This window comes from Cyprinodon variegatus, unplaced genomic scaffold (assembly GCF_000732505.1).
Source record: "Cyprinodon variegatus isolate N-32 unplaced genomic scaffold, C_variegatus-1.0 Scaffold654, whole genome shotgun sequence".
NCBI classification, from domain to species: Eukaryota; Metazoa; Chordata; class Actinopteri; order Cyprinodontiformes; family Cyprinodontidae; genus Cyprinodon; species Cyprinodon variegatus.
The window spans coordinates 94,329-121,890 of record NW_015151107.1 but is presented as its reverse complement, the minus strand read 5'-3'; the positions used below and the strand labels follow the sequence as shown (position 1 = coordinate 121,890).

Here is a 27,562-nt window from a genome sequence, read left to right as displayed (position 1 = left end):
GATTTTTTTTTCATTAGTTTTTATAATTTTTTATTAATTTTCTTACCTTTCGGTGTAACAATAAACATATACCGAACCGAACCAAAAACCGTGACCACGAAACCGTGAACCGAACCCCATGGGTTCCACCCCTAATATATATATATACATATATATATATATATATATATATATTTTCTTCGTTAAGTTCAAGAAGAGATACAAGTATTTTCGTGTTTAAAGAATAAGCAGAATTAAAGGTATATATATTTATTTATTTATTTATTTTTATATGGCATGAGCCTCTGCTTGGCCCGGATGTGGAGGAACCAGCATCCCTTCACCTCTCCACGTTTCCAAGTAGCAGAGCCCATTGACATGGTAGCAGCCAGCGGGGAGCTTCATCCCCCACTTCACATCCATTGGTGAGCGGGCCCGCCTATCAGAGCTAACCGGGTTCCGGGGTATTCCCTCTGCAGGAAGTGGTTCTCTTTACGCAGTCCTCCATTGGACCGAGCCGCTGTCAGTCGGGGCTGCCTCACGTTGAGCCCTGTCCTCCTCCCCGGCTCCGTGTCTGCTCAGACAGCCCTCATATTGGCTGCTCCAGGCAGGGAAGAGGAGCCCCACCATGATGAGGACCTGGCTGTCGCGGCGTTTAAAAAAATCAGTTTAGCTTTTAAATCACTCTACCTAGTGTTTTTGGAGATATATTTATTTTAAAATACATCCGGGATGATACCATCAAGTAACTGTTGTAGTTCTGCGCTTTCGTCCGACGCCGTGGTCCTCTGGGGGGATCTATGCCCGACTTTTCTTCATAGCCATTTTTTTCAGACAAAGAGAGCCGTTGAGTAGGGCTTCCAGAAAGCACCCCGGTAAGATCCACATTCAAGAAGCTACTCGCATGTGCATAATTCTACTATCGTTTCACCAACAACCGAAAGGCCGCACTACACTAACTGGTTTTATTTTTACATTTTTTTCTGTCGTTGGTTGTCATAAGCTAGTATGCTAACCCTGCTAGCTAAAGCTAACTGAAATGTTAAATTCCTATTCTAAAAATGCTAGCTGTTAGCATTTTGCCGCTAACTTTATTGCAGTTTTAGACGAAAATAGGTCATTTTAAATCTTATGGGGCCTTCGTTTGAGACACCCAGGCCAGTTGGACAAATATAAGGGCCGATAATGTTATCTTGGGTGTGTAGCTACAATCTACGGTGTGCTGGGACTGTTGTCGGTCGACAACGGGCTTAGCAGCTCTGCTAACTTGGCAGCGACAAGGGGGAAAATGGGGCCTCCAGAAAGCCAAAGGCCTCCATACAATTTCTGTACACCCGCTATTATCGTATAATTGCTTTGTGGATGCCTTTTTACTAACATCCAGGTGATTTATATAGCACCAATTCACAATCAAACATATTTCTAGGCACTTTAAAGAGGCATGATTTGGAGTTAGATTCAGTCTGATTTTGTTAGTTATTTTAATCCAGTCTTGTTTGATACAGATACGGCCATTGGTATTAAACCATCAGTTATTCCTTACAGTGGCAGTGAGTAAGAAGTGCAAATGCAGTAGTTAATTTGGGAAGAGGGGGTCATCCAATCGGGCATCCAGTGCTTTCTGTATTAGATGGCACAAAAAGATTGTTTTATATCTTAGAATTTCATAATCTATTGGTAGATTTAAATAACAATTCCGTATTCCAAAAATATCTGCCTTAAAGCTATGAATATCCATCCACAATGTGGAAAATGAAGCCTGTAAAATAAATATACCTTCAAATTGTGGAAGCTTGTGTAATAAGATTGCAGTTTTAAATATAAAATAGGTCTTACATCAGTTGAGTCACTTTTCTGGTGATCCAACAGAATCATGAGTTTGGTTTTTAGTGTCTTGCTCATAGCACCTGCATTGCTGAGGTTTGTAACTAAGTATTGCCTAAAACCATCTTATTGTGTCCTGATTTTGATATACTTTCATATTTTAGACCAATATTGGTTTTGATAACCCTAAAATAACTTGAGGCGCCACACTAATCTTGTAGTGATGTAGTCATGCACAATGTTGATTCTGCAGCTAATTGCATAATATGCTGATGTGGACTGCTGCAGATTGCAGGCAGGGGGCGATCTTTATGCTTTGCAATTTTACAGAAAAAAAATACTTTTAAATAAAGTGTTGAATATGCCTGAATATATATGCACCTTTCTAATTGTGTTGAAGGGGCTTTCAACTAATCGCACTGACAAATACGCACACGTTCATTCTTTACTTTCACATGGCTAGGCTGAAGACTTGAGTTTTAGTCGTTGATCGCTGATCAGGATGGAAAAGGTGTAAAATGAATAACTAATACAATTGAATTGCAGGGCAAAACCATCTTTTGGTGGGATTTAGATAGGCTCTGATCAATGATTGGGTGGCCAGTTGTGGGAATTTATATTTATTTGTGCTTAGATGCATCAAGACTTAAGAACTTCAATAATTTTTGCTTTATAAATGCATATACCAACAATATTTATTTTCTTTTTACCTTTGAAGTAATTAATTCTCTCTTCGGCCAAAAGCATCCTCCACTTGGGAAGCATCAGAATATTTTTATATATATATATATATATATATATATCTCCTCTGGGTTTTTTTTTAGTGTTTAGAAAGAAGAATCTAAATCATAGAAAACCAAGTATTAATATCAGTCAGAATATCAATACAGCTTTAGAACCTGTATGGTTGACAAACCCAGCAACTAACATTAACTAATTATTTGCATACTATCACTGTAACTAATTAGTTTAGAAAATTCAATAACACTTCACTCATAACCACGCTTTAAACAAATTTATTATTTGTAACTTCCATGTATAAATAAGGAATACAGTTTCCTTGTATAAGCGCACGTTGAGCGATGCGCAACTTCAGCAGGAGCACAGATGAAAGAGCCACTCATTCAGTGACGGCATTCCTACAAAAGAAGTGCTACTGAAGGCTAAATGCTTGTGATCTGCTCATTATGTGCAGGAACAAAAATTTTATGTCAGTTTGAAGCTGTAATTTAAAGAAGCTCCTCCCATTATCTCAACACTGATAGCTGCTGCCTTTAACCAACACACGTTCTTTACTTTCTCTGAGCTATAATGATTTTATTTGCGTGGTTTGTTTTCTACCGCAAAAATTCAGAGATCATACAGTTCTGCTAGTGTTTTTATTTTTACTAAAATAGTGTACACTTGTTTTCTCTATTGCAAAAGATATTTTGTTTTTATTAAATTGCTTAAAAAGCACTACTTTGCAGCTTGATACTTATTTTATTGTCAATTGAAGGCTCTCGGTATGAAAAAATATAAAGTTCTAAAACATTTTTTTATTTTATTATAAACAAGCAACATCACATCTTCATAATATTGCAACGCACTTGTCAAACCCACACTAACAAAAATAGTACAGCTTAGTTTTCGCTTGTGTATACACTGAAAATAATTAATAACAATGTATATTCAATAATCAAAGCTCTAGTTGTAATTAAAATCCCAATAATAAAGTTTTCTAAATCCTTCGACATTTTAAAACAAAAAAAAAGCCTCTTAGTTTTTGGGGGGTTTTTTTTCAAAGAGAAAAATTCTCACCGCATTTGAAAAGTATTCTTAGGTGTAATCCCTCATTAATGAAAACCTAGCACTGTTGAGAAGACAATCTTTTTAATTTGATCGAGACTCCACTAGAATAATCCTCAAGCCAATTGGAATGGCTGGGTTTAGGGAATAGTAAAGAGACAAACAAGCTCCAGGCAAGTTTTAGGGTCATTAAAGCCTGGCCTATAATGTGCAGCATTCATATGGCATATATTTTAGCACCGTCAAACTACAGGGGTTTGCAACTGCTGGGACAGCTTGGCGCACATTTAGACATCTTATGATTTAGTTAATTAATATTACAATGATGATAAGATTGTTAAAGACTATATTGTTAAATAAGTTGCTGTGACTCAGGCTTATAGCTAATATAATAAATTAGCTAATACTTCATAGGGTGTATCACGTCTTTAGGGAGTCTGGGAGTATCCTCCCCCAGAAAACGTTGAAGTGTAGACTCTCTGAAACACTATTTTCTGCATTCTGAGGTGGAATGCAGCTTAAGAGCATCTTCACTCCTGAGGCGTGTAAACTATGTACAGATGTTTTTGATGCTTGTGGTGCTCCTGTGTTTACTGGCAGATAGTGACTGTGCTATGTTGCTCTGATAATTGGGTAAAAAGTAGTTTTAATATATATTTTTTTTCATGTTAGAATGTCCAAGTAAAACATTGTGCAGTCAGTTCATTAGGATTATGTTCCTGGCATAAAGTATTATTTCGCTGGCAGATGTGCGCTGACCCCCACGGGCAGTGTGCTGTCAATGGGAATCCCCGCAGTAGCTGCCTCAGGCCAGGTTGCCTCTTGGGTTTTTCTGCAAGCACCAGAATATTAGCGAACAAATTTTGCTAGCAGGTTTTCGGATTTTTAGTTAACAGGGCATCAATAAGCAGTTTCAGTGGAGTGAACTTGGCACTTTGCATCAGGAGCGCTGTAGGTCCCCCTGTCAGCTCGCAGATCAGCTTCTCTGATTGGTTGATGTGGCACGTCAAGCAGCAAAAATTTCCAACTCTAGCGTCTACAGCTTAGGAAATTTTGAACATTTGAGCAAAGTTTCTGGGGGAAAATTAGGGTGTACCAAAGCCATACATCCACAAAACAGGGCGTACATTTTCTAATATTTTAGTAAAGAGCGTACAATATACTCCCATATGCATTGCTAGCTTAAAGACTGCTTTGACTCTTGAAGGACACAGTCGTTTTGAAAACGTCTGTTGTTAGCTTGGGTCTGTAACTATACACCCACCTTAATCGGCTGGAATATTAGAAATGGGAAAAGCTGCATCAAGTATAAAAGCTTCAGACGTGTCCACCTGTCGATACTATGTGCCTCTTGCATGATTTTGCATCTTCAGGTCATACTCTGTGGCAGCTGTATTAGCCGGTTGACATTGTGAATATTGTTTTTTTATTTCTTGCTTAAGTATTGAGAAAGATTTATGCTCAAATGAATAACTCTACAATTTTATTTGATGCCATTGTGTTTTGCTTTTATTTTGCATCCTATCCCTATTGATTTTGATAATTTTTTACTTTGTCAGTATATTAAGGGGGGTTTGATTCCTAATCGAAACGAAATATACAAAAAGATTTTAAACAGCTTTTTCTGTATACTGGATTGTTTAAAGATTTTGGATTACCTCCATAGGTATGTCAAATGAGGTACTTAAGGACCCAAATGTTTATGACTTATGATTGATATTTTCATAAGGACTTAAACAGGATTCCTTTTGAGTACCACGAACAAGATGGGTTAGAGAAACATTAAGTTGTAGTTCTTTGATAGGTACCTCAAGTATAAAAATTGGAATCTGGTTTCAAAGGAAGGTTTGGTCGAAAAAACAAAGTTTTTGGAAAGTATTTAAAAATGTGTCAAAGATGGGATTGGATGACATGAACTGCTGGCAATTTTAGAACTTGCACCTAAAAATGTGGAAGAATTTGAATTAGAATGAAATGTTGGCATGTAGTATGATTCCTTTGCTCTTCAAATGTTTGTGTGTTTATATTTAATTGCCATCCAAGGCATTAATCTATCTTGAAGAACACTTACAATTTAATGCATCCTTGTTTTTAATGGGATTTCAGGGGTTTATATAATAAAACCAGACTTTTGATAAGTTGATTGCAGATTCTTTACTGCTCTCTACTGTCTTGAATATCTAATAAAAATGTAAAGCTGCTGCAAATCTCTAATTGACTCTGTTCTGGTATGAGCAGGGAAGCCATTTTCTACCCAAATCCTGTCTAAGATCACAGTGTTCCCAAGGGAATGGGTGTGTTAGGGAGCTAGAGAACAAAAGTAGCCCAGTCGAGTTTGAAGATGGCTCAAAATGGATGTGGACCTGATCAGCGCATTGGCTGCAGTCGTTGGCAACGCTCGCATTTGTTTAGGAAGAGATTGTGCATAGAAACGACTAAGAATAGATGTTGAAATCAAAATGAAATGTGCAACTCTTGGTTCTTTTAGTGCTTATAGGGATTTCACTTGTAGTTGTATCATATTCCGCTCATTATATTGTACTGTCATGATTATGACTAACACAAACCACACAATCAAACAATCTGTTAAGCAACTCTTGGGTTCTGCATCTTCATTGGTAGTACTTTGAATTCTGGAATAATTAAAGGCCATACACATTTAACATTTAAGCATCGATTCCCTTTTTTTGTCTCAAGATAACAGACGCATATTTGATACAAATACAGAGTTTTTTTTAAAAAAGTTTTAACGTTTTTATGCAGTTTAAATAGCCTATCAATAGCCACAGTCATTAATTAAGGGCTGACCAAATCAAATTATCTGATCTGCTGAATGACATCTGTAAACTCCTTCATAGGACCCACTTGATGATGATAAAAATGCTCATTTTGGTCATTGCAGTGACACATTCCAATGAAAATTGTCTTCTGTATTTAAGTCATGACCATTAAGAAGCAGTCAGTAACTCAGTGGCCAAAGGGTCTTGTTAGAGGACCCAGAGCAACATTCTGTGGGCCTCTTACCTCATACTTACAGCCTTCTCAAAACGGACCAGTCATTGATCAGAACCAGCATAGAGGAAAAACTGGTTGACTCGATCTCATTAAGTTGTGCATCTCTAATGTTAAACAGCTGTTTAACTTTGGATATACCAGTCAGGGGGGGGAAGAGAACTTCATTGGGTTTTATTGAGCATGGGGGGGGGATTCATGTTAGTTATGAGGGTGGGCTGTGTTCAGTCCATGCTTGCCTGAACAACTTTGTTTCTTGCAACCTGTGTGGTTTGTTATGATTTCGGCTCTAAGTGGAACAGTTTTCCCAAACATAGTTGTGAATATCAGCCTCTTCAGGGTATGTTTTAGCATACCGGAGCCCTGTCATTAAAAGGATCAGAAAAGACTGCTTTTGGTGAATTCTAGTTGATTATTCTCAGCAGCTATAGACCTATTACAACAGTATAGCTGTAGCTTTTTGATCCTGCAGTGTTCTGAAAGAGTCCGCCGCTGCTTGTTGGTCAAGTGATTTATTGTGCTTGACTTGATTAAATATGCTTTCTATTAGAGGTGCATTTCCTATGCCAGTTTATCTTTGTAATTCAATTGTGAATTCAAAAATGTTTGACTGGGATCAAAATGTAATTCATTACCACCAGGGTCTGAAATGAACACTCCACTGGTCAAATGTGTCTCATTTTTTCATTTGGCGAGTTAATACCAGAACACCATTCTCCAATAGGCGAGTCAATGATTGGGCCAAAGTTGTGCTTCAGTATCGTCATTTCATCTTTTATTTTGGTAAGTCCCCAGACTGTCCCTTTGTTTCTCAGCTGTCTGCTCCTAGACAGATGTGCGTACGGAGAGAACACCCCCAATACCCTGTAATTTGGCAACAAGATCGCCACTTGGCAATCTGTGGTGGAATATGGTTGGAGCAACCAAGCCTCATAAAAGAGAGCATGCCGATGAGGAGGAGGGTGGGCCAGAATCTACAGCCGCCAAGGCGGAGAGAAAGTTTATTGAAAAATGGCGCTTTCGGGAAGAATGTTTTGGAAGAGACTGGCCTAGTTATGACGATGATGCTAATGCTAATGAGCTGCTCAGTGTTTGTCACTGGCTGTCTATCTGTGAAACTGGGGGGCATCCATGGACATAAGCGCAGTAATTGACACATTCACTGGATGTTCATGTCTCAGCAACTGTTAGTCCGCTGATGGCTATATCAACACAGACACAGAAACATGAAAATATTAATTAGCACTGCCCATGCCATTGGAAGAAAAGCTACCCTTTTAATTATGGACAATGTAATAAATGAAAATAGTTTGCTGTTTTTTCAATGTTTTTCATGACCTATTTATCAAAAGAATTTTGCATTTGCACTTCTTTTTAAATTTGATAAAATTTCTAAATTACAACTTTATTTAATGTGACTACATTACCTTTTACTGTAACATTGTTTGCATTTAACAAAAATGCAATTAGTGAAATAATACGTTTCTTAAAATATGTGAGAGTAAATTATCCTTTTTTTCCCCCCCTTGTCAGGTTAGAATATACTCGGCCAGTAAATTATTTTATCTTCTGGTCCACTTGGCCAGTGAATCAAAAAGTTAATTTCCAAATCTGCTTACTGTAATACTGTTCTTTATACCTCTGGTGATTAAAAGAAGGGGGGATTTTTAGTTAGTTTAGTTAACAGCATTCCTCAGTCAGCAATGTCTGACCCTTCCATTATCTGATTAGTGAGCTTGCACCACATTTAGTGTAACAGACTGAGCCACCATTAATTATGAGGTTATAGCTCTCCGTATCCAAAAGATAAGTCACTCTAATGTGTCATTTTCAAAGCACACATTTGCTGTGGCATAGTTTCAATAAGCTGTTTGAACTTCATTTATATCCTTTCTGTATTGAATAGATTTTTCACCCCAGTACTAAAGAGATTATGCATGTTGGACAGTTGTACAAACGTGTCCTCGGGCTGATCCTTAACACTCCATATTGGGTCTTTATTACGTTGTGGCCAGTGAATGTCCCATGCTTCTTGAACTACTACACCACAGTGTGAGACCCATCGATTCCGACCTTATCTTCAATATGCCCATGTATTCGTGGAAGGAAGTGTAACCCGCTCATTCAACTATCATCAGGTAGTTGGTTGACTTCCATTCATTGCAGAATGTTGGCCTCACTAACCTATGGATTCTCTGATCATTGGCCAACATCCACAGCCTCATGCAGCAGGCATCAGGTGTGGCACATCTCTTCATGTATTTACCCAGCTGCACCCATCACCCCTAAGTAGCGTCCCCTTCTTCCTTTGCGTCACTGTTCAACATGCTCTGTAGAAACTTTAAATCCGTTATGTCTCAGATTAACCTCATTGATCAATGGTTTTCTCAGGCTACACATCCGTTTCCTCCCAATCCAATTGTAATTCTGTTTTGTTAGATGTTGATTTGTAGCTACAGTATATTGCAATCATCATTGTGTCCAGTATTGCATCACAAAGCCTGCTTGGATGCAGTATTGGGTCTGTTATGTTCCACGTAATTCATACATACTCTACGTTTTGTTTATGTATTTTGCCTTGTTACATTGTATATCTTAACTTTTTGACATAGCGGCCCTTTAAGAATAAAAGGTTTTAATTTGTGAATCAAATTTGAATTTTTAAATATTTCTACTTGTGGCATTCCTGTGAAATGGCACCACCTCTTTCAGTGGATAATTTATTACCATCCATTTGTCTTTTGGGATGGGTCCAAGATGGATCATCAGACCTCCCTTTCCCTGCCCTACTCCTCCAGTTCTTCTAGTTTGATTCTTTGGAGTCCCACAGCCACCGGGAAGATGTTATCTCTCCAGTTATTCATTTGTCTAGTACCCAGGCATCCTCACTGTCTGGAAAGTTCTTATTTTCTCTTATCGGTAGATTATTTAATTTCTGATGGTAATAAACCCAGGGTTCCAAAAAGGGTAAAGTTATATACATGTGTATTAAATATAGTTGCATTACTTCAACATCTGTTTTCATTCCTGTAATATTAAACCTTTTTCTAATGAGCACAACCTACTGGACATGGTTAGCTGAATATTATTAAACATAGCATGAAACTCTAGAGTACTGAACATCACCACATGTACAGAATTAAGAAGTTACACTTTCACAAAGTGGGAGAGTTGTGAACTTGAGTCATTTCACCTGGAACTGTCATAAATGTAATCGTTTCAGACTCTACTTGATGTGACTTCACTTTAATTGAACTGTTTCATTAGAAAATGTTCAAGACGAAGAGAAAGTGCTGAGTGGGCGATGGTGAAACTGTGCTAGGCATGTGTGATTTTATAATTTGGTTTAATGAGGCTATTATGCTAAAAGTATTAAAGGATTTTATGTTTTTCCACATTCAAATTACAGGTTTAAATCAAAGTACATTTTATTCATGTGCCGTGTAGCCATGAATGACTTCGATCTAAACCATTTGCTGTATGCCTTGGTTTTTTTTAATGCTTTTAATTCACCTGATGTTCATTAACAAAGCCTTACAGAGCAGCTGGGTTCATCTTGAATTATAGCACACGAGTGTTAATTGCTTGTTAGATGACTATTTAAGGAAAATGGATAAACAGAGTTTATTGGTGTAAAGAGGGCCGAACAAAAGCATATACTTATTTTTGTTTTTCAGGTTTGTGGTAATTCAAATGTTAAACTATGCTTCATTATCATCTGTTTCACTTTTTAGCGCTATTTTGTGGTTTTAGAAATAAGTACTTTGGGTGTACTTCTTTTCGTAAAAGTTTGCACTACAGTAATTCTTATTAACGTGAGTCATGTTAATAGGAAAGTTACAAAAAATAAAATAAAATCCTTCCAAAATTAGTCATCTAATTTCTTCCAAATCCCTGACACATCTTGGTGGTGTTGAGTCATAAATCAGCAGTAAGTGTGTGAGAACAGGGGGTTAAAGATGGAGGGAAAGCATGCAATTGTGCCTCTTCTGTTGCTGTTGCAAGGAAAGGTTTTGGTCAGGTCTAGACTGGCTCTGTAATACAGTACATACCAGCAGATCAGCTGTGAGCAGATCCCAGGTTCATTTATAGCCATGGCCTTGTGTCTCTTCACGTCTGCCTGGCAACTCCTAAATCTGCTGCTGTTAAAACCACTCAAGCTCCCCCACCTCAGAGGCACATTGGCCCCGTTACGCTCCTACCAAGACTTAATTACTGCAGACACAGTAGCCTGAGGAATTAAAATGAAGGGGATTCTTTGCAGGGTTCTTTCTCTAGAATTGAAAACATTGTTTTGGTTAAAACAGTCCACTTGTGAATTAATCCATGATGTCTCCTGTCATTGCCAGGTCCAAGGTGCTCCGTTTCCTGAAGACAGTGGGCAACATGTGGAGCAGCCTCAAGAGCAGATGCCAGACTCTCTTCCACAGTGCGGGATCTACTGAAAACAGAGTGGAGGTAGAAACGGTCCAGTGTGTGGTGGATCTTGGTGAAGGAGGCGCAGAGGTTGAGGCTCAGGGCCCTGCCACCTCCAGCCAGTCATGGAGCCTCATGCCAGCACCAGTGGTCGCCACAGGACGCCGTCATCATAACTGTGTGTCAGATATCCCGCAGATTGTAGAGATCTCTGTCGATAAGGACTCTGAGGATGCCAGAGGAATCTCTGGTGGTGTTCCCATGGCACGGAGAGACTCTTATTCCCGACATGCTCCGTGGGGGGGCAAGAAAAAGCACTCATGCTCCACAAAAACCCAGAGCTCTTTGGAGGCCGACAGGCGGTCTGGGCGTTTAAGAGGCTGCGGGAACCGCAGAGATAGGCGTTACGGAATTAGCTCCATCCAAGAGATCAATGACTCTGGATCTGGGGGCAGAAGTCTGAACGCTCGTTCTTTGCGCCAGCGCCTGAGCGACACAGTCGGGCTGTGTTTACCTCTACCTGCTCGCAGACGCTCACATTCTAAAAACCCTGTTAACTCCAAAAGGAAAATTCACCTGACTGAGCTTATGTTGGAGACCTGCCCCTTCCCACCGGGCTCCGACCTAGCACATAAGTGGCACTTGATCAAACAGCACACAGCACCGGTGAGTCCTCATTCCTCTACTGCCCTGCTGGATGCCTTCGACCCAGCCCACCCATCACCAGAAGATGAGGAGGAGCGTCTGCGCGAGCGCCGCAGGCTTAGCATCGAGGAAGGTGTCGACCCGCCTCCTAATGCACAGATCCACACCCTGGAGGCCTCCGTGCCAGGTCCTTCTCTCTACAAACTAGGACCAAAGATGGCTCCTGGCATTGGAGAGGTCTCTGGGGAAGCACGTGCCAGCGGAGCTTCCAGCTCTGTGAGCGTGGGATCATCAGGGGTGTGTGGGTCGTTGTTGGGGGCAACAGCATCATCCCAGGACTGTGATTCTGAGGAGGATTCAACCACCTTATGTCTTCAAGCTAGAAGACCTAAGCAGAGGCATGCCTCTGGAGATGGTCACCAGAGCCGGCAGCAGCCTGGGCCCTGGAAGGTTCACACCCAGATAGACTATATCCACTGTCTGGTGCCAGACCTCTTGCAGATAACAGCTCTGCCCTGTTACTGGGGTGTGATGGACCGCTATGAGGCCGAGGCGCTTCTAGACGGACGACCAGAAGGCACCTTCCTGCTGCGTGACTCGGCTCAGGAGGACTACCTTTTCTCCGTCAGCTTCCGCCGTTACAATAGATCTCTTCACGCACGCATCGAGCAGTGGAACCACAACTTCAGCTTCGATGCTCACGATCCGTGTGTTTTCCATTCTTCCACCGTTACAGGACTGCTTGAGCACTACAAAGACCCCAGCGCTTGCATGTTCTTTGAGCCACTGCTTACAGTGCCTCTGAACCGGACCTTCCCTTTCACCCTGCAGCACCTGGCTCGGGCTGCCATCTGCCGATGGACCACTTATGATGGTATAGGCTCTTTGCCTTTGCCCCCTGCCCTGCAGGACTTCCTCAAGGAGTATCACTATAAACAGAAAGTACGAGTTCGCTGGCTAGAGAGGGAGCCGCCACTCAAGGTTAAATAAGATGGGCTACTCTGCCACCTGTGCACGCTCGCTGAGGAAATTCCTCGGTAGCCCGTTAGACGCCATAGTAATGTGGCTTTCTTTTTATTGGAGAATAGAATTAAGTATAACAAGCTAATACAAAGTTCATTCTAATCTTTGTTTTCTGTATTACTTGCATCACTGAGAATACATGATTATATTCAGTGTAACGCTGTCTGTCAAGCACATTTTTAAGATGAACAGGTTGTTTTGACACGGAGGAAAGGCCCTTTGTGTCTCTTTCTTCTAATTTTTGTGCTAAATGTCCATGCTGAACCCACACCACCACCCTGCTCGTAGACCTGCCTGCATGTCTCCCCCTCTCTTCATACCAAACTACTATCTCGAGCTGTACAGTTCACATTGTGCGTTCTTTGTTTTCACCATTTACCTTCATTAACACTTGGTAGAGCACCTTAACAGGGCTGGGTGTCTGTGAGCTGAGCGGGCTGCTGCTGGTGCAGCTGTTCATTTTGCAGCCAGAGCTGACGACGTGAGTCTGAATGCAAAAGATACATTCAATGCCATATGGTTGCATGCATGAAATCAGCTGATCTCTTTTAAAGTATGCATATGGACCGTGGCTAAGTTGACAGATTTATTCCTGATGTGTGACAGTACTTCAGGACAAATTGCATATTTCTTATTAAAGTCATATCTTAACTATCCGCTAACGATTTATATCTGTATGCATTAAACTTTATGAAACAGGTCAACGTTCAGGATCTCTGCTGTCTTCAGCTTTGCAGGGTTGTATGTGCTACATTATGTTCCCTTTTATCATAAAAAAAACTCATCCTGAAGACCTCTGCTCATTGCTGTTAGCTTAACACTGGTAGGCTAATATATTAGAAACCCATCTGTGTCAGACCCACCCTCAGTCAAGGACTGTCCCATGTTGACCCTGACCGGGGTGTTGACCTAAAGTCCTGAGCTTGTGCTCTAATAGGCGGCTAACAGATGTAGCTTTGGGTGGTAAAATTAGCAGACCAGTACACAGCTCTGTATTTTTTTCTACATTTAATATATTCTATCCATTTTTTGCGAGTGCATGTAATGTTGCATCGTCTCGCCAACATAATGAACTTTTTCACATTTTATCACCACAAATCTGTGGAGATGAAATCATACATTGGCTTTTTGCTTTAGACAAATGAAAATCTGAAAAGTTTGGAATGGACTTGTAATCAGCCCCCCTTGAGTAAATACTTGTGTGTCTTTTGCTGCAATTACAGCTGCAAGCATTATGTTGTGTTTCTACTGTTTTCGTGAGCTTTTCTATCTCTACTGAGGAGCATTCCCTCAGCATGATGCTGCAACTATTGTGTCATAACAGGGGATACTGTATTCCCACCAGTCTTTACAAATTAGGTTGCAGTTTCTTTGGCCAGTTTTGTGATTGTGGAAAATGTGCTTTCCCGTGGCTTTCTCATCAGACCAGATTGATTTGTCATAATCTGTAATAATAATCTGTAAATAATCATAATCTGTAGCTCCAGAGTTATGAGTGGCCCATCAAGAGTCTTTATTGTCATTATTGGGCCGTAATGTTTATTTTTCTTTAGAGCACTCTGCTTAGAATCCTTAGATAAAAAAACAAATTTGCTCCTGTACATTCTGCAATCTGTGTTCTTGCAATCTACAATCTGAAAGAACACAGAGATTTATTTATTCTAATCCCTAGGTGGGCAAAAATCTGTTCTTGGTCTAAAAACTCCTCTGATTAGTCAGATGCACTGTAAGGCCAAAAGTTTGTCAATTGTAGTTGCAGCTTTTTTCTGTAAACGCCACAAAGAAAGGGGGCATTCTAGGGCTGCAACTAATGATTATTTTGCAAATCGATTAATCTGTCCATTATTTTTTCAATTAATAGAGTAATAATTGTATAGCTGAAGGTTCCTCAAACTAGTTTTTTACATATTTAAACCAGTTGAAATTCAAAATTTTCCACTTGAGTTCTAGATAGAGCATATTGACATTTTTTTTTATCTTAAATGCAAATTGTTTATATATTTTTTACAATCTTGATATAATTACTGCCTTAAGTGTGTTGCTTGTTTAGCAAAAGGCATGAATTAGAGTCTATACTCTAGTTAACGATTAATCGATTACTTAATTAGTTGATGGTTTTTTCAATAATCGATTAATCCGGTTAATTGTTTCAGCCCTAGGGCTTTCAAAGTTAAATGATAAAACTGGGATTACAGCCCCTGCCCTAATTCATCCCAAATGCGTGTTATTGAGCTGGTCCTGTTTAAATTCCCTGTCAAATATGATCAAGTACCTTATTTCAGGAGAAACAGAGTTCCAATAACCTTTTTCTTCTTGCAGATTATGTACAGGACTTTTTGTGCACTTAATTCTGAATTTCGTAAATATAAAATATAACTGATAATGGAGCTGTGGAATCTTGATGCATCATATATAAAAACACTTTTCTACCAGCTCCACTGTCCCAGTCCTCATCAAGCTGTTTTTTTTCCTTATAAACCCCCCAGGCATCCACAGAACAGCTGGATTTATACAAGGGAGTCCTTTATGCTGGATTTTATTTTACGGTACCTGAATAAAAGTGGCAGAATACAGATACATTCCAAACTTTCATGATTTATTTGTAGAACTTTACTTCTCCCAAGTTTGTGCTGCTTTTTTCTTTCTTACAAACCCCTTGAAACACGTTTTTGTGTGTGTTAAGTGATGTAATGGTGATATGGTACTTTTTGGAAATCACTGTTATCACTTTGATGCAGGTTGTGTTCACAGTTAGAGATCTTAGCATATCGTCAAACATTTCAGATGTGACTTGGTCTGAAACTGCTGCTGGCCGCCCTGTCACTTCTGTAAATAGGTGTTACCTTTGTGCCTTTCCGTAATCATCGGTCTTGTTCCATAGTCGGTTGCTTGATAGTCTAAGCCTGGAGCAGGAGGTGCTTTAACACAGTCCATTCAGATGAGACTGAAAGAATAACCATGAAGAGGTGCATGAGCTTGAAGCTCGCTAACTTTCTTGCACATTACAGATTGCAGTTTAGTGGTGCTACGTTTAATTAGGAGCTGATCGTTAAATTAGGTTGTCTGTTAGTTTGTTGCCGTTGTCCCTCACTAATGCATGCATTAGTCTTTGTCACGTAGTATTAGGCCTTTAGTGGGTCAGTAGGTTGCTGTTCTGCTGTAGGCATCGCTGGGACAGAATGCAGTCATGATTCTGTCCAACACAGGTTCTGGTCTGCAGCTGGAATAACCAAAAATAGGGAAGTTTAATCCTTTACTGTGAGCACATTTTAACGGAATAATCTAGAACACCCATAGAGATGGTAGTATTAAAGAATTCTGTTGAATTTCCTGGGTTTCTTCTGAATAAAAAGGCTTTAGGTCACTGTAGGAGAAAATAGAAGGGGGCAGACAGCGTGGTTCCCTTTAACATTTTACAAGAAAATGCAAAAGTGAAACTTTCCCGGTAAGTGTGAACATGCAATCTGCCCAGGCCAAAGGTTAAGCTCAGTCTGGAAGATCACTGGACGACTTGATCTGTCCTGTTTAAGTTAACGTCACATTTTCCCTCCTTTCTTGGCCCATGAATAACTTAGACTACACTTTTATCTGCATATCCAGCCGTTTTTCAAGCTGTTGTAGTACAACAGCTTAAAGCCAACTTGCTCAGATTAGGTGTTGGCTGTTTCACCAGGGTTCCTGATGTATCGTGTGGTGTTAGTAATTTGTGAAATGAGTTTGCTTTTCTGAAAGAAAAAAGAAATGCAATGTAGATGTAGGTTGGGACAAAATGTCGACGCATGGATCAGAGTTAGAGAAGCGGCGAACTGAGCCGGACCGATCACCATTTCCTCCGAGACAAACCAAAAGATTTTCTGCTGATCTTCACTTCGTGAAAACTGTCCACGCTGCATGTTCACACTTCCTCCTGCCCAAGGTGCAGTTACTTTTAGTGGCTAAAACAACTGTCCTGCTGCTGCCGTAGGTCCCTCTGTTATGGATCAACTGGTTCTTTTAGTTTGTGCTGCTTCGGTTTAGATTTCCTGGGTTCCTCAAACGTCACCTCTGCTGTGTGACAGGGAGGCTTTTATCCAGCTGCTCTCCACCCATCTGCAGAGGTGACTGTAGTGTTAAGGAAACATTGAATCCTGTGTTGTTCTGCTTTTCTGGCATTTTGTTGGTGCTTCAGTGTGCTCACAGATTTATTCTTTTTTTCCCCCCCAGTCTTATTTTTCTACCAGAGCTTCTTCGGGGATAAACAGTAAAAGAGCAACAACATTTAGGGAGAATAGTTTTATATTGCCATAGGGAAGGCAAGGGATTCCTCCAGGTAAATAGCACTTTAATCGTGTATTTGTGTTCTGCGGTGGTGTCTGGAAGTGTTAGGTCAGCAACGTTTGTTTGCCCCAGAGTCGTGAATATTGGACTTAAAATAGAAACTCTGACCCAAAGTCGTCTAACCAGCATAAAGAAAATTCTAATCTTATCATAAGTCAGGCTTTTATGTTCAATTTCCAGTTTCATCGGCATAAAAAGCCCTTTAATAGCATTGTGTGATTACTACAGATGACCAAGAGCAAACAGATTGCTGAAAAATGTCCCCACTCCCTGAAGATGTGAGCATAGCTAACGTGAAACCTTCAAGTGTTGGAGTTAAAAACAAAGGCAGTGGTCCAGAAATATTTCACATGGTTGGAAGTGGTTCTTAGTCTGGGTGTGTTGCGTTGTGTGCGAGTATGATGGCGTGTGGACTGATCCATCAAAGGGGTGCAGGGTCTAACGTGAGGGGTGACCGCCATGACTCCTATGAACAATGCGCCTCTGTCTCCCCCCCCTCCCCTCCGTCCCCTCTTCCTCAGGCAGGCCCTTTTTGTGAGGAGAGTCCCCGGAGCCTCTCATCCCAGTTTTCCCCATGGGAAATATCCAAACATTTACAGTAGCACATGTTTGCCGTTTAGCTTGTAAATTAGGTAGAGAGTAAAAAAAATAAATATACCCTAAAAGGATTTATTCTTTTGTTGTGCATTACACGCCTGCTTGTCTTCTTACACCTGCACTGACCCGCGTTATTACACAAAGCCCAGTTCTTAAAACACTTTTAACCAGCACCACCTGTCTGTGCAACAAACAAACAAAAAAAAAAAGGTATTTTTGTATATTTTTTGATCTCATTGCATAACTCAATGAGTTTGTTTTGTTTTTTACCACATTTCCACCGCTATGACATCACAGAGTCGCACTATTAAAGCTTGAAATGCGAGTTTGAAAGCAACAGCAATACCCCTGGATGTAGCGCTCCTATATCCTTCTCCAGCAGCCCGGCCGCAGTACATCTTCTGATTTCAGTTTCTTTTCTTTTTTTATCTTTCCACAGATGTATAAATATGATGTACAAAAGAAACGCTGGGTTACGTGCTATATGCAAGTGAAAAAAATGTATGAAAGAGTTATTTTCATTCTTACTTCTCCCTGATATGCAATGGAGTGTAGTTTTAACAATGGTTGCAATCCTCTGTCACTTTAATGCTGTATATGCACATTAGTTGCAGTGTGGATGTGGGACTTGACAATGATGGGAGCTAATGGTTGTCACTCTGCAGCACCGTAGTGTTTCCAGACAGCGTTATTCGTTCTGGCTGAACACAGGAAAAAAAAAAAGAGGGGTCCATTTAAACCCGGGGCTACCGCCGGCGGCTGGGCAAGCTGTCTCCAGACGAATACCGCCGCTCTCATTCTTCTGCTTTTTTTCCTTACTGTTTATTTCCTTTTTTTTCTGCTGCTGTCTGATAGGATGTGGAGCGTGTAAATGGCATTATTAGTTTCACATTTCAGTGTCTGTTCTGTGTATCTGCTTAACCATTCAAGACGAGTAAAACCCTTGTTTTCCAGTATAACCTGTTCATTTTTAATAAGAGCCGTATGAAGCGACACTTGTAGCTGTCACTCTTGGTGCTTGGCTTATGCTTCATTGTCTTAATATTCCAAATAAAACTGTTAAGTGTAATCCACACTGGCCCAAGAGATAAAAAATGTGTCTGTTGTCTTTTTTTTTTTGTTTGCCATTAAGTTATTTAAACAAACCTCCTGGCCTTTACATTGAAATGGAGGGAATTTAAAGTACTTTACAGATCTTTATGAGAGTGTAGGAAAGTGGTTTTAGAGATTTATTTATTATTATTGAGAAGTTGGATCTTACAGCATTATTCCAATCTGTTCCTTATAAAAGTACTTTGAGAAAAGATCAAACTAATGTCAATACACCTGTTTTACTTGTAGATTTTATTTCTGTAAGAATAAAAAAATCCCTGGTGATGGAGCTCTCCAACATCGACATTAACTAACGATTATTTTACAAATCAGTTAATTCAGGCTTTCTGTGTGGCATTTAATAATTATTCTTTAAATTAAGGCCTTAATTTGCATTAAAATTAACTAAATGTGATTACCATGGCATTTAAAATGCTTTATTTAAAATAAAAAAAATTTTATAAAAACAATTTCATCAGATATATCACATTTCTACAAAAGTGGCTGGAAAATGAGGAATTTGGGACATGGCTGCAGCGAAGATGACGAAGGATTTTGCCGTGTTTAAATATATATTTTTATTTTATTTATATATATATATATATATATATATATATATATATATATATATATATATATATATAGAAAGAGAGAGAGTGTGAGTCACTTGTTGATGGCATTAAGATTGTTTCTAATAGCATTAAAAAGCATTAAATAAGTTATTCATGTATAAAGCCTGTAATCTGTTACTTATTTTTTCGGTTAATAATCAGATAGTAAAAGGTTCCTTAAAGCAGAATTTTAATTAAATTAAACCAAGTAAAACTCTGGATAGAGCATGATGACAAACGACAAAGCTTTTTTTTTTTTTTATAATTGATTGCTGCTCAAGGGTTGGTTGATCGTTCACCTAAAGGCATATTTTACCGTCTCTAAACTCCAGTTAACGTTTAATCGAATACTAAAATCGTTGGCGATTATTTCAATAATCGATTAATCACGATTAATCCTTTTTAACCAGTAACTTTTGGTTGTTTGTCTAATAATTTTTTTTAAAATCAAAGTGAGATAGCTTTTAGTAGAAAAAAAAAAACGTAATTTTAAATGAATATCCAATAGCAAAAACAATTTAAGTTTTATCTTAATCACTGCTATAATTCTGTTACCGTTTTAGCAAATGGCTTTTTCTAAAGTCTACCATTACTTTAGTCAATAGTTTAATTACCACTTTAGTTGACGATTATTTCAATAATTGATAATGATTTTTTTCCTTTCAGTTCTCGTTATGTAGATGTGACCCCAGGTTGCCTCTCTATTCTCCAGTAAGCTATGAGGTTTTTTTTTTTTTTTTTACAGTTCCGCTCACTATTTCTGGTGTCAAAATGGACTTGAATGCATAGCTGAGAGACAATAGACTGAAAGTTTTGAACATCTGTATTTAAACGGCAGAAGGCAAATTGCAAATTGTTCGAAGTCGAACTGAAACACTAATTCAGTAGTTTAAAGTTACTTTGTGTTGCAAACGATAATAGCAGTCTAAAGGAGGTTAAAAATCATACAGCCTCTGAGTTCTCCACCATCTTTTATTACCCCCCTCCCTCTCCTGACCCCTTACAGCCCTGCTATGTTCCTTCTCCACCTTCCAGTCTGTGTCCACCTGCAGCCATGCAGACAGACGTGACCCAGCTGCCTGGACATTCAGTTAACTATCTGTTTATTGGAAATAAAGTATAAATAGCATATGGGTTATCAGTATCAGGTTTGCTACCCAAGGCTTATGAATAATTGACGCTCACCCCCTGAAGGAGAGAGATGGTGAGGGCTGGCTGCCATCCAGGCCAGAAACATACTAACTTAAAGTGTCCTCCGAGCTCAAACCACCCGGTACATCCAAACTCATACGAAGCTGGAGGCTAAGGATTCAGAGTTGCATGTGGGTCACTAATGTTTATTAGTAAGTTACATTTTTAAATTTCACCTCCAAGCTAAACTAGAAACGGTGTTTGCAGCAGACGTATGTGTTAAAGCAGTACCTAGGAGGAATGAATGTTTTCCTTCCACTCAACTTTCCCATCATATAGTTTATGGCTCATGCTTCTAGAGAGCTTAGTGACCATCTGATCATAAATAACCTTCAGGAAAAAAAAGAATTTGACTTTAAGCCATCATCGGGTAGCTAAAAAGTTTTAAATATTTCTCCTTTTCATGAATCTATGACTCATTTTATGCTTTAGATAGCTGAAATTCAAGGTCAGTCATTGTTTAGAAATCAGAATACTTGTTGAACCAAAGTACAAACTGTTTCCTTGTGCTGTGATCTGAAAACCTGATACCAGTTTACAATAAGACTGGGCTGTCAGGAAACATTTACTGACTTGAAGTTAGACCTCAAGGAAGCTGCTTATGTTGGGAATATATGAAAAGCTCTGCCTGATAATTTACCAGGTTCACTTACAGATTACCTGTTATTGCTGATAACTCACAGGACAGTTCTAGATTTATTTTAACAGACTATTAAAGTTCACAAGATGAGTTGGGTTATTAACTAACAATCCTATCAATGAATGTTCATTTATTTGCATTTTATAAGATTATCTGCCATGTCTGAGCAGTTCCGCTCCCCTGGGCTCAGCTGACCCCTGGTTCCCCTTTGAACCACTCTGGATTTTTATCTCCTTTACTTCCGGTGCTCAGACCTCACGTCTCTCCCCGCACAACCTGCTAAGCTCAAGCTCAACGCAGAAAGACACCATGGGGCTGTTTGCAAGCCATCTGCACGCAAACTAGGAAAAAAAAGGCAGAGGGACACAGCAGGATGTCAGGTCTGTATGGCATGCTGTTTGTGTATTTATTTAACCCCCTACCAGCATCATTAATCAACTCAAATATGTCTGACTGACTAACCTCATCACTAATAACAGTAGTTTGTAAGTAGCTATTCATTCTCATCTACTAGTCAAAATAGCAACCTATACGTCTGACTAATTGATTTGTGTAGGTTTAAATTTGCATGTTTTGGTGTGTAGATCTTTATGGAAATCCACCTATAGACTAGTCCTACATCTCTTAACCTTCTAAGTGTGTTTTCAAGTTAAAAAATAAAGATTTTTAGAAGTCAATCTGGATCTGACTGCTTAATTAAAGCGTTGTTAATCTACCTTTTCAGCTAGTGTGTCTAAGATGTTTAATTGGTAACTGAAATGAATTAAGTAACCAGTGGTGCCTAACTTGCTTTAGTTAGGCTCTAATGACCTTTCTTCGTAAATCTAAATATTTCCACTTGTTAATCTCTATTGCTTTAAAATGTTTGCATCTTGTTGGACTTTTGACAACCCAGGTTATTTTATCAACTAACTGCAGTCCTAAAACTAGTCAACCAATGTCACACTTTATTGTTACCAACCTCTCTACAAATAGCCCAAAGAGATTACTGTATCATGTTAAGTAGCGGGCTCAAAAAACCCTGACATTTTAACCAGATGACAAAATTCCTGCAGCTAGTTTAGTTCTGACACACGGACTAGTGAAACCTGTGAGTAAAAGGTATAGTAGATGATGCTGTTTTTCTGGGTGGATCATCAAGATAAGTGGTCCTCCTAATTGTCAATCATTATGGTGTAATGTGTAAGGAAGGCCGTCCTACGTGTTTATCCCCATTTTCACTTACCGGTAGCGAGTCTGACATAGTGGGAAAATTGAAATCTTCTTTTGGAAAGTAAGCTTGTATGAGTGATGCAAACAGCAACTTTTAAACAGGGCATGCGCGAGGAGAAATGGGCGTGTGCATCCTCTTGCACGCGTCTAACAGGCGTTTTCTCTCAGGAGCGGGTACAGGGTTGTGCATGAGTATTTGATTTGATTTTTTTTTTTTAAGTAGAAGTGTGAGTCTTTTCAAAAAATCGCAAAAATCCTCCACTATACCTTTAAGCAGGTTGATCAATTATGCCATCTGACTTAAAATCCAAATTTGTTGAATAGTGATTCTGATTTATTCTGATTTATTTGGGAAACTAAAGAAAATGTAATATGTTAATTAGTGTCTCAAAAGATATATTCCAGCAATATAGTCATAATTAGAGTAAAAATGACTCTCGTGTGTAAAATTTGGGTGATATTACAATTATATCCCTGTTTGGGTGAATCAAAAGTTTGTATCTTAATAGTACTTAAGTTGGTGTGAAAACCTGACAATGCAATTCAGCAGAAGGTTTCAAAACTAGTTTATTACCCCTAGTCTCATAGTTGGTTAGTTTGACCTGAAGATGTATAAGCTGTTGAAAAAAGCTTAAAATGTAGAGGAGTTGATAATTTTTAGAAATACTAGCATAGAGTTTTAATAATGACCAGTTTGTGCCATAGTAACCGACCTTTGGGCAAAAATGATGATTGATTTCCATGCTGTTAAATAAATACTCATGTAGGTTGCCATATTAAGTGACACTTCTGCTGCTACTTTTCCAGGTCTGGAGCACCGCCAAGTCTGCTGTAGCAAAATAAGCCATGCCCTCCAGTTAACCTTCCACTGAGACACATGCACAGGCAGGCAAAGACTCACACAAGGCCTACATCCATATTTCATAGGCGAAATATATCTGCCCAGTGGTATTTTACACCCACGGTGGGGCTCACCTTCCAGGGGCTGAGCTGGCTGAGGAAGACCGGGCCCGAAGCCCGCTCCTCTTCCATCAGACGCGCCAAGAGCTTTCAAGTCAAGGCCAAGCTCCCAATCATCCGGCATGGAGAAGAAGCAGCAACTGCAACTATGTGTCTGCCTTCTATTTATTAAATGTTGTGTTAAATAACTGGCTGTGTTCAGTGTTTGACAGAACTGGAATTTTACAGCTGAACCCTGAGAGCAGGTTCTATTCATCAGTGGTTTCAGCTTCTGACCTTTTCGCTCTGTAAATTCCCAGACCTCCTGGATAGTTTACTTATTCAACATCTGTAAGCCAAATGATGTCCATGTCCTGCATCACGTCATTTGATTAAAGCCCTGTCCAAACCAGGGTTAACCTTTCTCACCAGCTCTCCTCTGTGGAGATCTCTTCAATGCTCCACTCTAAAAAAAGTTGGAGCACATATTAAAAGTCTGTTTTCTTTTTTCCTATTCGGGGTTCTTTGGCAGAGACTCTGGAAAATTTCAGTGGGCATGTCTTGTTAATTCCTGTCTTTTTTTGCTCTCTTTCTTACTCCATTTCTTCCTCCCTGTTTTGGTCTTACTGCATGTGTCTATGTCTAACGTTTGGACGTTTTGAGCATATCCAGTTTAGGCTGTACATCTTAGCCACTGCTTCTTTACATATACATTTCCTTTGCTTTTCTTCTCTCCCGGTCCCGGCCATCCTTCTCTTTCAAAGCAGTGTATCATTGCTGCTTGGCTGGCCTCTACGTAAACCCTGGGCTGCGTACTCTCACCCCTGTCCTTCTAGAATCCCTTGTTGCTCAGGGAGCTGGCACTGGGAGACAAGACCATGGATGTGTTTACGGGGTTCTGACAAATTCCTTCCTCTTCTCTCCCTCGCTTGCATTGTGGACTTGACGTGAGAGCATTATATTTAATTCCTCATTCCTTGTGCAGCCAGAGGCAGTGTGGTGGAGAAGTTATGGGGCCCGGAGATGGAGCCATGGCCTCTGTGGTGGCTGGTGCACCATTATGGAGGCAGCAGGACGGCAGAGTGATGGGTTCACATAGGTCTTGCGGTAGACCTATGGGATTTGGGGTATGGCTGTATTTTCTTACAGTTAAGATATGCCGCAGTAATTGGCGCCGGAAGTACTGATCACTCTGTAATTAATTGAATTTGGAAGTATGGGTTCCTATCTCAGGTTGCTCAGTAGAGCAGTTGCTTGCACTTTAAATCTTGGGGGCTTTTTGCATCTCATCCCCATAGATGGGTTCACTCCAGATGCTCCAGTTTCCTACCATCCCTGAAGATACATGCTTGTAAGCCTAATTAGCCTATTCTAAGCCTGTCCTTTTATGGTTCCCTTGTATTAGAACCTGACCTTCACCATTGATTTTCAGTGATAAGCAGGATCTTCTCACTAGGATTAAACTAGTTTAGCAGGAGTATGAATGGATTTCCACCTCTGGGGTAGAACCTTATTTTTGTTTGAGTTCGGAAATCAGTGCCAATCAGCATTGTAGTTGACACAACACTTAAAGTCAAAAGGCTCTGATTGGTGGGTACACTGTGGAATCCCTTGATGTTTTTCAAATTCTTAGAGAAATACCACAGACATTTGACACCTGAACTCTTTCTGGGTACTCCAGCTTCCTCCCAATGCCCCCAAAACATGACTGTTAGGTTATTTGAAGTCTCCAAATTAACCTTTATTGTACGCGTATGTGTGTGCATGTTGCCCTGAAATGGACTGGTTCACCTGCAGATCATCTGGGATGGGCACCATTATCCCGAAGGACAAGTGGTAGAAGATAGACAGATTTAAAGCTCAAAGCTGAGGATAGTTTTCTACCTTTATTCTCTGCCCAATCTGTAGATCCTCATAGCTTAACAGTTTTCAGCCCATCAAGGACATTATTTGATGTATTTGAAGTTCTGAAAGACCTGTTCAGGCAAAGTTGGGTTTGAGTGACACGATACGACAAACTTCTTGACCAGTTAGGATTCATATCCATCAAGATCCATGAAACCAACTACATTTAAACCAGTTTCCAGAGTGGAAAACTTTAAAGCTGCCTCCCCTGCAGCATCTCTCCCATGATACACCTACGTATCATGATACCCCTACCCTTATCTACCTATGAGTATACACTGCTACATATTGGTGTATTTGTGCATGTGAGCCAACACAGCCCTCACCATCATTAAATAGTAAATAGCCCATACTTATATAGCGCCTTTTCAAGTCAGGGGATGTGCATTACACTATATTCATTTACACACTAATGGAGCAACCTACATTGTAGCCACAGCTTCCCTGGGACTTGCTGACAGAAGTGAGGCTGCGGTACACTGGCACCACCATCAGAAGGCAGTTTGGGTGAAGTGCCCATGGACACTACTTGTTGCTCCTCCATCGGCTGTCTTTTTTTTTTTTCTCGTGCATTCATTGTTTTCATCCTGCTTCTTTTCCTCTTCTACTTTCTTTACCTGTGTACCAGCACTAGCACATCAGCTACTGGTGTGGCATAAGTATTAAAACAGCTTTTGTGGCTTTTCCACTTCAAGCAGTTTAAATTTTACACTTCATATTTCTCTTTGAGGTTATCTTATTCAACTTCATGAGGATGTAGCCGAAAGATCTTCCTTATTTTTCTCTCCGGGGTGCATCTGACTAGAGAAGAGGGTGTGCAAGGACCTGTTTCCATGTTGACCCTGTGGGGGGATTGAACCTAGAGGTTCCAAATGGAACAGTGGAAAGAAAAAGCAAAAAAAATGACACATGCCATTGAGAACACACTGTAGACTTGTAAAAGCAGGACCTCTAGTAAGATGAGGCTAAGTCTAAAATGCGTAGAGAATTGTTAACATTGCTGCACACAACCATGAATCCAGTCAACAAGTTGATAACAAGACAGAAGGAGCCAACTGCACTAGAGGCATGGAAGAAAACCATTTAGACATTGCAAAAGATTTGAGACTGGGCTGAAGTCTGATTTTCAGTGACCCCAAACACCCAGCCAGAACAACAATGGAACGGTTTAGACCTATCAGTGCAAGAGGAAAAAGGAGAAACATCTGGTGAACAGTCTTCCAAATAATTAACTGTATTAGTCTTTCAATGAATTGCTTTCAAAAAAAGGGATTTCAACATTTTAGAAAGCCCAGTTTGTGGATCCGTCCGAAACTCAGCCTGTGAAACAAAAAGGAAGAGAGGACGATGGGAAGGAGGCCTCCTCTGTGGGCTCCCTTTTGACTCAGCTTTCCCAGAAGAGTGAATCAGCTCAGGGCGACCGCAGAGGAGCCTGGAGGCTTTTAATCTGGGCCCCAGGGCCTCTTCCAGGATAATAGGGATTGAGAGGGGGCTTTTTTTTCAGCTTCCGGCTGACTCACAGCTGTTCTCCCACCATTTCTTTCCAGTTAGGAAAAGGACCCACCCAGGTTGCGTAAGGATGCTTTGATTTGTCACTGTGTCCATATTGTATATTCCCTGGCATATCAAGCCCCATGTCCACATATGCTGTTTATATGCCAATGACGTGTTATATTATGTGGAAGCTGTGGCAAAGCCTTGACCACAAATCTAAACATGATTTATGAGCCTCTGCTGTCACCCTGATGATGGTCCCCAAACTTCTAAAGGCTGAAAGCTTTTTCAGCCCCTCTTAAAAATGTAAAACAGTTGCTCTCATGTATACTTTTCTGAAAATTGCAAAATGTTGTTGCTGTTTCTTGTAATTTTTGTTTCAGTGGAAAAAAAAAAGTTCTTGGCTTTCTCTTCTCTTTTCTAAACGAAGCTTAACTTCACATCCTGCATGGGAGCTGCCCAGGAAAACCACAGGCCATTGAGTAACACTCCGAGAGTGGCTGTTTGTTGGAGAAGTTGCTCTGGGGCATCTCCTGATATGAACCTGGTCACATATTTCTTATCTAACCATTTTTTTTATGAGATTGACACAACATTTTGCTTTGTCTGCAACTGACACTAAGATGCTGGTTTGGTTGGATTTACAGTAGTACTCATCAAATTCATGGTAAAGGTACACCTTTCCATCTTTGTTTTTTATTGGATATAGTTTAATTAAGTTACTAAACCAATTCAGTCAGTCTTTATATTAGCTGTTGTGCAAAGCCATTAATAAGCGCCCAGCAAGCCCCCTACAGCAGTAGCATACACATGCACAAAGATCAGAGATGGCAAAAGTACTCACTTTCCGTAGTTGAGTAAAAGTACAGATACTTGT

The 27,562-nt window shown here is 39.9% G+C and overlaps 1 protein-coding gene across 1 annotated transcript; it reads left to right on the top strand.

Moving 5' to 3' along the window:
* Positions 1–475: 475 nt before the first annotated feature.
* On the top strand, positions 476–18,690 carry socs5 (suppressor of cytokine signaling 5). The gene is made up of 2 exons (XM_015393717.1): positions 476–854; positions 10,953–18,690. Exon 2 carries the CDS (start codon positions 10,990–10,992, stop codon positions 12,652–12,654), a length of 1,665 nt encoding a protein of 554 aa, XP_015249203.1. The 5' UTR covers positions 476–854; positions 10,953–10,989; the 3' UTR covers positions 12,655–18,690.
* The last annotated feature ends 8,872 nt before the right edge of the window (positions 18,691–27,562 follow it).

What these genes read in the sequence shown, in the direction of transcription:
- socs5 (XM_015393717.1), top strand. Translation starts at nt 10,990, where the DNA reads ATGTGGAGCAGCCTCAAGAGCAGATGCCAGACTCTCTTCCACAGTGCG.